Source organism: Pongo abelii, chromosome 14, assembly GCF_028885655.2.
Source record: "Pongo abelii isolate AG06213 chromosome 14, NHGRI_mPonAbe1-v2.0_pri, whole genome shotgun sequence".
In the NCBI taxonomy this organism is placed as follows: Eukaryota; Metazoa; Chordata; class Mammalia; order Primates; family Hominidae; genus Pongo; species Pongo abelii.
Genome location: NC_071999.2, coordinates 56,405,077 through 56,420,539, shown reverse-complemented (window position 1 = coordinate 56,420,539; position 15,463 = coordinate 56,405,077). Strand labels below are relative to the sequence as shown.

The 15,463-nt window shown below is 34.9% G+C and overlaps 1 protein-coding gene across 3 annotated transcripts in view; it reads left to right on the top strand.

Moving 5' to 3' along the window:
• Nucleotides 1-15,463, top strand: part of INTS6 (integrator complex subunit 6) — a 118,225-nt gene that overhangs the window by 8,054 nt on the left and 94,708 nt on the right. For all 3 annotated transcript variants that reach the window (XR_010136786.1, XM_024257704.3, XM_024257703.3), the window contains exon 4: nucleotides 14,643-14,732. Coding sequence is in view for 2 of the 3 variants with exons in the window: in XM_024257704.3 (XP_024113472.1) it covers nucleotides 14,643-14,732 (90 nt within the window). In the remaining variant the exon portion in view is untranslated. The remainder of the gene's footprint in view (nucleotides 1-14,642; nucleotides 14,733-15,463) is intronic.

Sequence of the window (15,463 nt, the reverse complement as noted above, 5' to 3'; positions counted from 1 at the left end):
TATTTCCTATAGAGCATTAATTTAATGTTGGCATAATTTAAATGAGAAGGAATATCCCCAAACCCAGATTTTATTTTCTTTTAAAACATTTGCAAAATATTTCTTCAGAATTTTATACTCTAAAACTGTTTTCTAAAAGAAAAAATTCTCCAGTCATGATCTGAAAAAAAAAAAAAAGAAAGAAAAATGAAAAACACTATCCTAAGGATGTTATTGCATTCTTTTTTTTTTTTTTTTTTTGGGGGGGGCGGATAGAATTTCACTCTTGTTGCCCAGGCTGGAGTGCAATGGCGTGATCTTGGCTCACTGCAACCTCTGCCTCCCAGATTCAAGCCATTCTCCTGCTTCAGCCTCCTGAGTAGCTGGGACTATAGGCTCCCGCCACCACCCCTGGCTAATTTTTATATTTTTGGTAGAGACGGGGTTTCACCATGTTGGCCAGGCTGGTCTCAAACTGCTGACCTCAGGTGGTCCGCCCACCTCGGCCTCCCAAAGTGCTGGGATTTACAGGCGTGAGCCACCGCGCCTGGCCATTATTGCATTCTTAATTAGAAATTGTTCAAAACAAATCTTAAATACAAAAGTCAAAAATAGGCCGGGTGCCATGGCTCACGCCTGTAATCCCAGCACTTTGGGAGGCTAAGGCTGGTGGATCACTTGAGGTCAGGAGTTTGAGACCAGCCTAGACAATGTGGTGAAACCCCATCTCTACTAAAAAAAAAAAAAATTAGCTGGGGGTGGTGGTATGTGCCTGTAGTCCTAGCTACTCAGGACTCCTGAGTCCTGGTTGGAGGATTGCTTGAACCCCGGAGGTGGAGGTTGCAGTGAGCTGAGATGGTGCCACTGCACTCCAGCTTGGGCAATAGGCTATCTCAAAAAAAAAAACAAAAAAAAAAAAAACCAAAACCAAAACAAAAAACCAAATAATATATTCTACTTCTCCTTTAAAGAGCATTTTGCTTTCTTTTGATATAGGAGAATATCGATAATTATGTATTATATACAGCTGGAAATTAAAAGATCAGGAACAAATCTAATATTTGACATCATTGGACTTATTTGTGTATTTTGAATTAAGGTCATTTGTGGTCAAAATTAGTTAAAAGGATTGTTTATTTAGTCATGTTCATGTCATAGATTTCTCCAAAGAGATTATATAATATTTTATAGTTTGAAATGTTTCTCAAATATATAAAATGATTTTTGGCCATAATAACCTAGACTCAGATTTATACTCTACAATTAAATTAGTCTTGGTGGACTTTTCTTGTCTTTTGGGGCTTTTTAATTTTAAAAATGTTTAGATACAAAGTCTCTCTATGTTACCCAGGCTGGTCTTGAACTCCTGGGCTCAAGCAATCTTCCCAGCACAGCCTTTGGAGTAGCTGGGACTGCAGGCTCTTGCCATTGTACTCAGCTTAAAAAAGTAATTTCCTTATATAAACTTTATTTTTGTTTAGTCTTACTATTAGTCTATAAAAGTTTACCATGGTTGTCAGACTTTAAACAAAATACTACATTTTTTAAAAATTTTGTTTTGGTTTGTATTTTCTGATCTCTAACATTTTTATTGAGATGTAACTTAAACAAATCTGAAGTGTGAAGCTTAGTGAATTTTAAAATATACACTCTTAAAAAATTGAACATTTGCATCTACTGACAGAAGTTTTCATTAAACTTTCTGTGTTTTATTATTATTTTCATAGGGCTTTAGAATGGAAGTGATTTTAGAAGTTTACTCAATTTTCCTCATATTGTAGGTGAAGAAAAGGCCTAGGAAGGTTCAGAGGCTTAATTTCTTCACATTTATGAAATATTTTAAAAAATTGTAATTGGTGATAGAACAGTTATGGAGATTTTATTAAGAATTTGTATATTATTTAATAACATTTTATTTAAATGTATAAGCAGTGGATCTGAGTTGCTTTCTTCAGTTTTGTCTATAGTTCTGTAATGCAGTATGATTTCTTTCAGTTCTTGTTTGAAAGCTAAGCTTTTCATTTTGTCTCTGTTACATTTAGTCTTTCTTGTAACATTCTAAGTACTGTTTGTTACAAAATTAGCTTTAGTTGTTTTCCTTCCTCCCTTTGTTTGGCAGAAAGTAAATGAATTTAGGGCAGCGGTCCCCAGCCTTTTTGGCACCAGGCTGGTTTTGTGGAAGACAGTTTTTCCATGGATTGGTAGAGGTGGTTGGGATGGTTTCAGATGAAACTTTTCCACTTCAGGTCATCAGATGTTAGAGTCTCATAGGAGCGCATAACCTAGACCCCTCGCATGCACAGTTCACAATAGGGTTCGTGTTCCTATGATAATCTAATGCTGCTGCTGATCTAACAGGAGGCGGAGCCCCAGTGGTAATGCTCACTTGCCCACTGCTCACCTTCTGCTGTGCTGCCCATTCCTGATGGGGTCCAGGGGTTGGGGACCCCGATCTAGGAGATAAACCAGGAAAGACTTCTTAGAGGTAGTAGCATCTGAAGAATAAAAGTTTACTGAGAACCCAGAACCCTTGCAGGTTAGGAGGCAATGCAGAGTGAAGATCATGATCAATGGCCAGATACGGTGGCTCATGCCTAGTAATCCCAGCACTTTGGGAGGCCGAGGCGAGCGGATCACCTGAGGTCAGATGTTTGAGATCAGCCTGGCCAACATGGTGAAACTAAAAATACAAAAATTAGCTGGGCATGGTGGCGGGTGCCTGTAATCCCAGCTACAGGCACCCTCAGGAAGCTGAGGCAGGAAAATAGCTTGGACCCGGGAGGCGAAGGTTGCAGTGAGCTGAGATTGTGCCATTGCACTCCAGCCTGGGCGACAAGAACGAAACTCCATCTCAAAAAAAAAAAAAAAAATCATGGTCAAAAACATAGGAGGGGCTGTCCCTGTGGCTCACACCTGTAGTCCCAGCACTTTGGGAGGTTGAGGAGGGAGGAACACTAGAGGCCAGGAGTTCAAGACCAGCCTGGCCAGCCTGGTGAAACCTCATCTCTGCCAAAAACACAAATATTAGCCAGGCATGGTGGTGCACGCCTGCAATCCCAGCTACTCAGGTGGCTGAGGCAGGAGAGTCACTTGAACCTAGGAGGTGGAGGTTGCTGTGAGTCAAGATTGTGCCACTGCACTCCAGCCTGGGTGACAAGAGTGGGACTCTGTCTCAAAAAAAAAAAAAAAAAAAAAAAAAATGCGGGGGGTGGTTAGGCCTGGGGACGTATGGGATAGTTGACAGGATTTTATACTGTAATTACTTTAAGGCCTAGATTCTAATAATATACATAAGTATTTAATGGCACTTTTTGATTTTGTGCTTTATAGTTTAAGTTTCTGATGTGTAGCTAGTTAATATAGAGCTATTAACCTTGTTCATTAGTTGATTTTTACAATGTGGTATGCCAACCAGTATTAGGGTTACATTTATAACTTTTTGCCTGGAGAGTTGATGAGTTAACTACCATGTTTTCATTTAACTTAAGGTAGTTTTGAAAATTTCTAAGCATTATGTCTTAAGATTCAGAAAAATAAGACCAGATCCACTTATGAATTTCCATTCCACTCATGACCTGAGAAGTCATATAACCTCTCAGCCTCACTTTCCCCATTAGACAAATGGAATGAAAAGACCTATCTTGTAGAACTGTGATAAAGATTAAGGGATGTACAACATAATTTATTATTGTAACACAACCTATTAATCATTTTTATGAATTTTCTCTTATTTGAATTTTAAAAATGGAAATTATGGGGTACTAGAGGTTTTTTTAATCTTGCTTTTTTCAGAACAAGCAGCATGGTAGTAGGGAAAGAACTGCTATATTAGAACTGGCTGTGCCTAGTTCTGTCACTCACTAGCTTATATTGTATTGAAAAGTCCCTTAATCTCTCTGAGCATCAAGTTTCTCATCCATAGAATTGTGATTATACCAACGCTTAAATTTTGTGAGGATTAGAAGTAATATTTGTTAATCATCTAGCAAAAGTGCCTGCCTGGCACATGGTAGGAGCGCATTTATGATGATGATCATCATCTCCAGTATTATGGTAAACACTTAACAGGATAAAAGCTTTTTAGTCTGAAACCTTTGACAAAAACAGAATTAAGATTGTTCCATAACCTATCATACAGTTATGTATTGCTTAACAATGGAGATAGGTTCTGAGAACTGCACCATTAGGCAGATCTGTTGTGGGAACATCATAGAGTATACCTACAGAAACCTAGATGGGATAAATGACTATACCCCTAGGCTATATGGTATATGACCCATTTCTCCTAGGCTATACATCTACCTGTATAGCATGTAACTGTACTGATTGCTGTAGGCAGTTTTAACACTTACAAGCATTCATGTGTCCAAACAGATACAAACATTGACAAATACAGTAGAAATATGGTATGAAAGATAAAAAATGGTATACCTAGATAGGGCACTTACCATGAATGTAGCTTGATTACTGGCAGTTGCTCTGGGTGGGTGAGTGAGTTCGTGGTGAGTGAAGTGAAGGCCTGGGACAGTACACTGTTGTAGACTTTATAAACTGTACACTTAGGCTACACTAAATTTATTAAAGAAAATTTTCTCTCTCCAATAATAAATTAACCTTAGCTTACTGTAACTTTATAAACTTTTAAAGTTTTAAAACTTTAACTCTTTTTAGTAAGATTTAAGATACAAACATAGCTGTATAAAATATTTATATCCTTATTCTGTAAGCTTTTTTCTATTTTTAAAATTTTTATTTTTTAAAAAACTTTTTTTTTTTTTTTTTTTTTTTTTGAGATAGAGTCTTGCTGTGTCACCCAGGCTGGAGTGCGGTGGCGCGATCTCTGCTTACTGCAAGCTCTGCCTCCTGGGTTCACGCCATTCTCCCGCTTCAGCCTCCTGAGTATCTGGGACTACTGCCACCACACCCAGCTAATTTTGATGGTTTTTTTTTTTGTATTTTTAGTAGAGACGGGGTTTCACCGTCTTAGCCATCATGATCTCCTGACCTCCTGATCTCCTGACCTCATGATCCCCCCCCCCCTTTGGCCTCCCAAAGTGCTGGGATTACAGACGTTAGCCACCGCACCCGGCCTTTGTTAAAAACTAAGACTTACACTCATTCTAGGCCCACACAGGATCAGGATCATTAAGATGTCAGGAGGTGGTAGGAATTTTTCAGCTGTATTTTAATCCTACAGGACCACTGTCATGTATATGGTGGTCTGTCATTGGCCAAAACATTGTGTGGTGTCTTACTGTACATCCATCATGAGAAGCCATAAGTTGCTATCCAGTTTTTCCAGCTAAAGTAATTTTCAAGTAATTTAAAGTAACCTTCAAGAAAGGTTTTAAACTTCTTTGAGAAAATTTAGAGTTTATTTCTAGGACTTTGTATATTTTAGAATTCACGTTGGTGATGGTTGGGATGGGGGTTTAGGGGAGGTGCTCTCCTCCAGAAGAAATGTCAAGTGTAAAATATATAATTCCTTTTATTTGTCGTGTAGATTTGTGTAGGAAAAGACAGGATAGGCCTAGGAAGAATTTTTTTATATGAAGATTTGTTTTTGAAGGGCATATATAATTGGAAATTTGGTTATTGGTATATGGAGAGAGAGAATTGTACATGAAAAGTACTATAACTTAAAAAATCTTACAGTTAAGAGGATTAGTTGTAACCAAAGGACAAATATATGTCAGTCTAGTGATTAGTCGTATCAAAAATTATTCTAGCCTTCACATAACCTGTTTTTATTGCCTGTATTATCTGTGACATTTTGACATCTTCCTTCTATTAGTTTTGCCCAGATGAGGTGTGGAACTCCTAGTGAAGATCCTTGGAAGGATTATATTTTCTATAAAACTTTATTATGGACATGATAACAGTTCTGAATATGTGAGAAAAAGTAATTGTATACTATTAGGTGATGCAGTTTGCAGCTAGGAAATGACAGACTTGATGCTGGTGTGTCAGTAAAACTTTCCCTTTGTCTTAAAGTGAGTGAACCTTGTTAGGTACTAGGAAACAACAACAGTCTTTTGCTGGGGTTTCAACACTGGAAACATCTAATAACAGAATTATTCTGAAATAATTGAAAACAATCTTTTAAATAAGGAATTGAAGATAATTGAATATGCAGTGTGAAAGATCAGGCTGCAAGTGACAGTGGGTGATGTTGCAAGACAATGAGAAGCTACAGTACTTTTGGATTATCAGGAATTAGCAAAATGATGTCTTGGTGTCCTCTGGTAATTTCTGAGTTGTGAACTATGTTGCTCATTTATATACTTTGGCAGGTAATGAAATAATGAATGTAAAATTTTGAATTTTGTGTAATCACATTTCTTAAACCAATAAGTTAGAAAGAAAAACCAAGAGATTGCATCCACAAGATCAGGCCTAAATAGGCAGTAGAAAGAATAGAAGGTCTGTATTTTAAATTTTATTGTTAATTCAGAATGGGTAGTGTCTCATCACAAATGAGATTATAGTGAATGTAAATCTTAATGTAACAAAGGATTATCTTGCCATGTTCTTAAAGTTTCCATTTTAATGAGCTATAGTAACATTCTAAAACATGTAGCAATCTGTGCAGTCATCTATATGTGACATCTGCTTCTTCATGAAGTGCATTTCTAAGGTAAAACTATTGGTGGATTTGTATGTATAGTTAGGAAGGCTTATAAAACTTTTTTTTTTTTTTTTTAATGATAGGCACAAGTATTATGTAGTTAGATTTTTTTGTTTCCGGAAAATGTTATTTACTTTGAAAATTTTAAATCTATAAACACTTGGGAAGGTGTTTAGCACAAGCATCGATAAATGTTTCAGTCAGAATCTAGCAAGAAAGGATTCTTAGAAACTTTTACTCCCGTACATGTACTATGTAATGGATTTAGAGAAATTTGTCTCCTCTTAAAAAATCTTAGCAAAGTTGGGTTAGTACCATTTCTTTCCTTGAAAACAAAAAATCCACATTTTTTACGAACCAGGGCCCCTTAAAACTAATCTCACATTATGTCTTTTTTTAATTATTATTGTTTTTGAGACACAGTCTTGCTCTATCGCCCAGGCTAGAGGGCAGTGGCATGATCTTGGCTTACTGTAATCTCTGCCTCCCAGGTTCAAACAATTCTTGTGCCTCAGCCTTCCCAGTAGCTGGGATTACAGGCAAGTGCCACCACACCTGACTAATTTTTGTATTTTTAGTAGAGACAGTGTTTCAACATGTTGGCCAGGCTGGTCTGGAACTCCTGACCTCAAGTGATCCTCCTGCCTCGGCCTCCCAAAGTGTTGGATTACAGGTGTGAGCCATCACGCCCGGCCTCACATTATGCCTTACCCAATTATTTTCAGATTGGCCTTCAGCCATAGCATATGGGAAACAATATACTGTCAGTTTTCCAAGTGCTTATCATGAATTTTTTTCCCTTTTTAAAATTTAATGCTTTATTGCTAACTTTCCTGATCTGAAACATTTATTAGGCAGTTCTTCATTTTCATTTGTAGCCTTTAATATATTTATGTAGAAGGCTGTCATAGAATGCCATCTTCTTTTGTAGGACAGTTGTGTGTGTGAATTGATTTTTTTTTTTTTTTTTGAGACCATATTTGTAGTGTGATGTGTAGAAGGAAGTAACCAGAATGGTTTTATCTGCTTCTTTGCCCTACGTTCAAGGTCTGCTTGTGACAGTATTTAAAATTGAGTTCAGTGCTGAGTTCAAGATGGATTTAACCAGACTCTTACAAAGGTAGCATCTGTAGATTTTGTAGCAGTCTACTCAAGGAGGTGATTAATCTTGAGAGACTAGACAGATTTCTTTTAGGTCAAATTAAATTTTACCATTATTGCTGTATAACTCCATTCACCTATCTTTGAAAATATGTTCACATCTTGGTTTTTATTTATACATTTATTTTTAAAAAACATATTTCTAACATGTTTTTTATTACATGCTTCACTAGAATAAAATTTTCCCAAGTTATTATTATCCAGTTCATCCTGAAATCTTAGCCTCAGGCAGTCCTCCCACCTCGGCTTCCCAAAGTGCTAGGATTACAGGTGTGAGGCACCATGCCTGGCCCCAGTCCATCTAATGTATGTATTGATTCTTAGAATATTACTGTTTATTAAGTAAAGTTATATTTCTGATAGCTTAATTACTCCTTATATGCCAGCATAAACACTATTTGCCTGGCACTACTTTTTAGGCATTCCCCAGACCAGTTTGTTAATTTCATTCAAACTTTAGATTCCAGTTCAAGTATAAAACTCAAATTCTGCCAAATTATTAATATTTCAGATATATTGAGTTTATATTACTGTCTTTTGTAATTATACTTAGTCCTATCAATTATTGAATTTCCCTAATGTTAATTTTTTTTTTTACAAAGTCAAACTTCAGTGATTCTGCAGTTCTTATGGTGACTTACGATTTCTTACATTATTACTCTTCAGTCTATTATTAAATCAAATTCCATGATGGAGTTCCTTAGTCGTTACATTAAAACGGATATATGGAATTCCCCCCTACTTTTGCTTAAGTCATAGTATTCCATCTGTTTTTAATGCTGTTGTATTTTTAACATAAGGAATTATGTGGTTGAATAAAGGAATTGTATCAGAACACAATCGTGTAACGGAGTTACTTGAAACTAAAAATATATTTCTTATACTGTGGAATTCTAACATGTTTTCTGTAGCTGTAGACCTTAATGTATTCTGTTACCAGATTTTTATATACTAGCAGATTTTATTTTAGAATACCAAACACATTTTTAATTTTGAAGAGTATTTGTTTTGAACATACAATAAATGCACATGGTTAAAAAAAGTTGAAGTGTTATAAAAAGTTACACAGTTGTTTACTTCCTTTCTATGGAGGCAACTATGGCTAATCAGTTTCTAACGTATCCTTCAGAGATCTTTTTTGTGTGGTCAAAGGTTTTACAAGGGTTAATGTCTTAAGATGAATATTTTAGAGTTCGACATCAAAATACTCATTTATACTACACTACTTGAGATTTTAACAATAAAAATAATAATCTTACTGAAATCTAAAACAAAAGTGAAATTTGTAATTCTGGCCTTGGAATACTGATTTAAATGTAAGCCTGTCAGGCCTTTATTGACTTAAGTAATTCTGTTTTGTTTGTAATATGTTATTACCCAGTTTGTGTATTTATCCCCATAATTTAATGAACCTCCTCCACCTTTAAAAAAATTAACAGTATTAATGACAATGAATTATCGACTTGACAAACATGATTAGCACTTCAGAAGATTTTATGACCCATTTAAGGGTAAGGTAACATTCCTATGCCCCTCCTCCACTACACTTTCAGTTTCTTAGGTAAGTGAAAATAATTGTTTTCCTGAGATCAGCTTAGTTTATATTTGGAGGAAATTACCTTTTTTTAATATTTTCAAAATTTTTTTTCAAAATTTGTTGTAACATTTCAAAAGCATTTTCTTTCAAAAATAACATAGGTTCTAATAGATAATATCTGTTTACATTAATTCTTTAAATTTTATTATTATTGAGATTTTATGCTTTAACTGAATAATTTAACACCATGGTAATTGGTTGTTGAGAGAACTATAATAGGAAATTTTAAGTGAAGTAAAAGGTTTTGCTTTATATTATCTTGTGGCAGAACTCTTACTTGAGGTTTTTGACCAAAATTAAAATGAAAAATTTTTAATGACAGAAAGATTGACTCCTGTTAGTAAGTAGCTCTAGAGCTAGAACATTATATTTTGCATTATATTTTCTAGTGATATGTTTGGATTTCTTTATGACAGGAACCACTGCTCTGAGAGTAAAACGTGAATTTATTCTGCTAATAGCAAAAGTAAACTTTTAGTCCCTCTACTGGCTGTCTTTGTTGTAGCAGAGCTTAGGTTTTTTTTTTTTTGTTTTAAATATATCATTATGGTTATGATAAAGGCCACTTATAACTTTATGGCCAAGGTGAATATTGACAGAAATTCTAAAGGATTGTCTCCCAACTGAGTGACTTTATAAACATCCTTACTTAGGAATAACAATGTAAAATAATTGCTCTTAAATATAAGGATTTGGGAATTATTAAATTGCATAGGCTTTGACACCAGATAGTGAATAACATTATGTTGTAGTAATTAAGTTGTAACTCTCATTTAGACTTTGGAGGTGTTAAAACTTTATTTTTTTGTAAAACATGACAAAAATCTTAACAATACTGGCAGACAACTAAAACTTTTTTAATTTGCTGGGTAAACAATGTTGACAGAGAAAGATGACATGCAGCAAGGAACAGTACAAAACAGTATATAAGAAAACTTTCTTGGAGCTACGTGTTCACTTTCTGCTAGTGATGTAGAAATTCATGCTTAAATAAATTTGTTAATGTCAAATATTTATATAATAGAGATGGGGGTACATTTTTCCTGAAGAAATAATAAAACAACCTTGTGTGTATAAATTACATTAACTTAATCATTATTCTAATTTTTATAGTAACTGATTATTGCTTTTCTTAGTGTGATTCTTGACTAAGCTCTTTAATCTTAGAGAGGAAAGAATCTTAGGCATGGCAGGGGATAATTGGTACAATGAGGATAATTATATTTTTCTTTTTTCTTTTCTATGTTTGATCTTTATCTGACTTTTCCAAAATTTAAAGTCACTAAAGAACTTATTATTTTATCTTGTGTTTGTGTATATACTCTCTGAAAGTTGAAGTTATATCGTTTTTAAAAGTAAACATTAGTATATATTGTGTTTTGTTTCAGTGTGTTTGTGTTGGGGGAAGATACACTGATTTTATACATGAAGAAATTGATGGCTAAGTAATTACAGAATCACAGGAATCTACCAAGTAAAGGAATAGTTTTACTATAGTTAATTTTATTGCAGAAAGGATATATTAAAAACAAAACAATCTGATTATAATACCATTCCTTGTTGGGTAAATATGGCACAATCCAGGTTAGTATGGAATTATGTCCAAGAGAATTTAGCAGCTGCCAGTAGGACCTCCAGGTGGTGCAGAAAGACCATGTGGATTTTAGAATTAGAATAGCTTAATAAGGTTCTGGCTTTGCCACCATCTAGGCCACCTTGAGTTATATCATTTAATCTCCCTGAATATTTTACCTCACTAAGTTTTTTTAGGGTCAAATGAGATAAGTGCTTTATTGTTATTATCAAGACGATAGGAGTAATGTTACTGTTATAGTAATTTCAGGCCCGTTTAAGGGTATCCTCTGTGGAGAGTATTTTGTGTAAGACTAGTCAAGTTTCAACTAAAAGCTTTGTTTTGTTGTCTAAGAAAAAGTAACTTTGGTTTTAGTGTTTGAATTTAGCTTAATTAAATTTAATAACTCAGATTTTCTGTTAAGTTTTAATATATTTTAACTTAATTTTGTAGACATGGGCCTTTAAAAAGTATTACCTTTCGGGTGGATGTCATCATCTATATGAGTCTGCTACATGGTAGATTATTTTTCTTTAATTAGAAGTATGATTAATCTCTTGCCTCTGAAAGATAATTCTCAGTGTGCTTATACAGGAATAAAAGTGAATGGGTGTCAGGCTTTTGGTCAGAAAATCTGATTTCTTTTTTTGAGACGGAGTCTCACTGTCGCCCAGGCTGGAGTGCAGTGGCACGATCTTGACTCACTACAACCTCCGCCTCCTGGGTTCAAGGGATTCTCCTGCTTCAGCCTCCCGAGTAGCTGGGCACTACAGGCATGTGCCACCATGCCTGGCTAATTTTTGTATTTTTTGATGTAGACAGGTTTTTCACAGTGTTTCCTAGACTGGTCTCGCAGTCCTGACATCAAGTGATCCGCGTGCCTTGGCCTCCCAGAGTGCTGGGATTACAGGCATGAGCCACCGTGCCCAGACTGATTTTGTTTTATGTTAAAATGTAGAAGTGATATAGAAGACCCTACTACAAGTATTTGATCCATGCTGTGGTGGCTTTTAGAGCTTTGCTAATTTGTTTTTGAAAGGCACCAAGTCAACAAAAGTAGTTTAGCTTAAGGGTGGAAGCAAGATAATATAGTTTCGAAGCTATTAGGACCTCTTGGTTTTCTTTATCTCCCTTAGGCAATTTTTGAGCTAAAATACTGGTAGAGACCAAGAGAGAGATTTATTGTTATGTGTACATATGTTTATTATGTATGAGAGTAAAGATTATGTATCATACACTTAATAGTAACCACTCAAATCATTGAATGGCCAACACGAATGAGTACATAGTGGATGGCTGAAAGACACAAGAGGGAGGTAGTGCTCCCTTTTATACCCTAGTAGCCCAGAAAATTCATGAGTTGTTACGCGTTGAGTTTGGGGAGTACACATTTATATTGAGGTAAAGGTAACATACATTTTTTGAATCTTGTTGAAGTTTGAGTAATTCTAAATGGTTCTGTGAACCCAGGCTGATTTGTATTAAGCTATAATCAGTGAGTCAACGAATAAGTTGAAGTGTTTTGTGCCCAGTATCTGCTTAGTGGTGTGGAAAGAAATATGACATATTCTTTGCCTTCAACGTATTCAAACACGTGAAAAAATAGCAAGCAATACAAGATGGTGTTTTTTTTTTTAAATAAATTGTAAACACAACAAAATTTACTGTCTTAACCATTTTTAAGTGTATACTTCTGCAGTGTTAGATATATTCACATTGTGTAAGATGGTGTGCATTTAAATTCATATTTAAATTAAAAATTATTTGAAAAGGTGGGAGGATAGATGTAGGGAAGTGCTATTCAAATTGTGCTCCATGGAACCACTCAAATCCAATTTTAAAGAAACATTTTATTTACCTTCTTATTTATTGAATTTAAAGTGTAAAAACTACCACTATTAGAATATGGAGATGGAAAGATGTGATTACTAAAGGCTGTAGTAATCAGGGAAGGCTTCGTGGAAAATACAGAGATTTAAACTGGGCCTTAAGGAATGAGTAGGAGTTGAGTAGGTTTGAGGAGGGAAGAGGAAAAGCATTCTACTTTAGAGAAACAATCAAAGCTAAGAGTTGGGAATGAACATTGCCTGAGAAGACCTATATTATTAGAATTTATTATATATTTTGGGGGTGAATGGTATGAGAGACAATATAATGTAATGTAATAATTCCCCAAAATGAGTTCTTTTTAACATGAATATTACAGAGGAAAAGGAGGGATAAATTAATTCATGTTTTCTCCCTGCAAGACTCCTGTGACATTTTAATGCTGCTATGCATTTAGAATCTTCTAGAGATTATATCTAACATATTTTAAGTTTATTTAACCAAAGGAATCTTTCTACCCCAGAACCATTTTTTTCTTGGGCACCAATTAGAAAAGTGCACGTGTCACTTACAAGTTGAATGATTTGATTAAGACAATCTATTACGTGTCCCCCACTCCCACTTTATGATGATTAGGTTATAATCATATAATTAACTGAATTCATTCAATAAATATTGCGTATATATTATAATATGTTAGGAATTGAGAGTTGTAAGAGAAAGGTTATAGGACCATAGAATATTATGTTTATAACTCTTCTACATTCTTGTTGTTCTAAGTATGGTCTGTGGCTATTAGTGTCTTCTAGCTGCCAGTCTTGTTAGAAATGAAGAATCTTAGTCTTCATCCCAGACATAATCAGAAATTGCATTTTAAGATCTCCAAGTGGCTTATATGCACATTAAGAAATTGTCATACACGGTTCTACATTTTATCCAAGAAAGGTTCATTCAATTCTTGGTACCATTAGTGGCAGAGAATTTGATACCTTTGATTTCAAATACAAGGTTTACCCTCTTGAAATTTATATCCTTTGGTCTTAGTTCTGTCAGTCCCTCAAATGGGAGCCATTTATATGTAAAAGGCAAGCTTATGTTTGTCTTAGTCCCTTACCAGATGTGTCGCCTAGAACTGATCATTGTGCTAGTAGAGTGGGTTGGCCAGAGATTTGAATGGAAGCTATTGAAGTTATCTCACCTTCCATATAGAGCATTTGAGAACCCGTGCTACTCTGTTCCATTGCTTTTGCTACCACTATTTTTGTACTTTTCTCTCCAAGCATTTTCTTTAGGTAACCATTTTTAATTTTAACTTTTCATCTTGTACTGTTGTTAAATTTTTGCTGAATTTAGAGTAGCCCTACTATTTCCATAGAACTAGCTCTTAAAATCTTTCAAATCATTTACCTAGTTATTTGCTTAGACATTTTGATTACATGCATACCTTATGGTAATGTTCACCTACTGTCTTGCCTTCCTTTTTAAGAAAGTTTCTCAGGAAATGTTCTTTTTTTATTGTAACTTGTAATATCTACAAAAATCAAATTATTAGAATTGAACTACTGGGGTCCCTTTTTAGAAATTAAATACTCTTAGTAACACAGATATACTCCCTCTAAAAATGAAAGCAATACACAAATTTATAAAGAAGTGAAAAATCCACCTCTTTCTCTACCTAATCCCTCTTTCTCAGGGTTAATCACTGTTTAGTTTATGTGTCGTTCTATATCTTTTTTTAAAATGTACAAACAGGTACATACTACATGTAAAATGAAACTAGAAAGGGAGATTGTATATACGCTGTTCTGAGAATTGACTTTTTACTTTGTAAGCCAAAGTCTAAACCTTTGTATGATCAATGTGTTTTTTGACTTTAGGGAAGAAACCCTTTTTTCTTGGAGCCAGCAATAATTATCACAATTACTGATGGGAGCAAGTTGACTACCACCAGTGGAGTCCAGGATGAGGTAAGTTGTGCTTATATTACATGGATTATGCAAATACAGTTGAACAATCCTTTATTTTTGTAGGATATTGAACACCTTTAATAGATTCTCTCGTTGATTATTTGATGCAATTTAGAGTCATCTGTCTCCTATGGCCCATCTTTGTTTGTAGCAGTGTTCTTATTTTCTTGAATAAGAATCTCTTCTGTGAGAAATGTTTGAGCATACCCACACCTCATTTGTATGTGTAATTATGAGTTTATGTGAGGGTGACAGTTTTAGTCTGTGTCATAAATAGTAAAATGAATTCCTTAGTTTTTTTCAGATTTAAAAAAAGGGAAACAGCATTCTAATAATTTCTTCCTATATTTCAGTGGATTGTCGTTGGCAGTCCAACGACTGTGGAAACTCCTTGGCTAGGGTATAGCAAAGCCAAGAAGAGGTGTTAAGACTAGGAAAAGTAAGGTTTTTGGACGTTTTTGTTTTCTCTAAGTCAAATATATTATACATATATATATATATATATATATATATATTTTTTTTTTTTTTTTTTTTGAGACAGAGTCTCACTCTGTTGCCCCGGCTAGAGTGCAGTGGCATGATCTTGGCTCACTGCAGCCTCCACCTCCTGGGTTCAAGCGATTCTTGTGCCTCAGCCTCCCGAGTAACTGGGATTACAGGCATGAGCCACCATGTCTGGCTAATTTTTGTATTTTTAATAGAGATGGGGTCTTGCCATGTTGGCCAGGTTG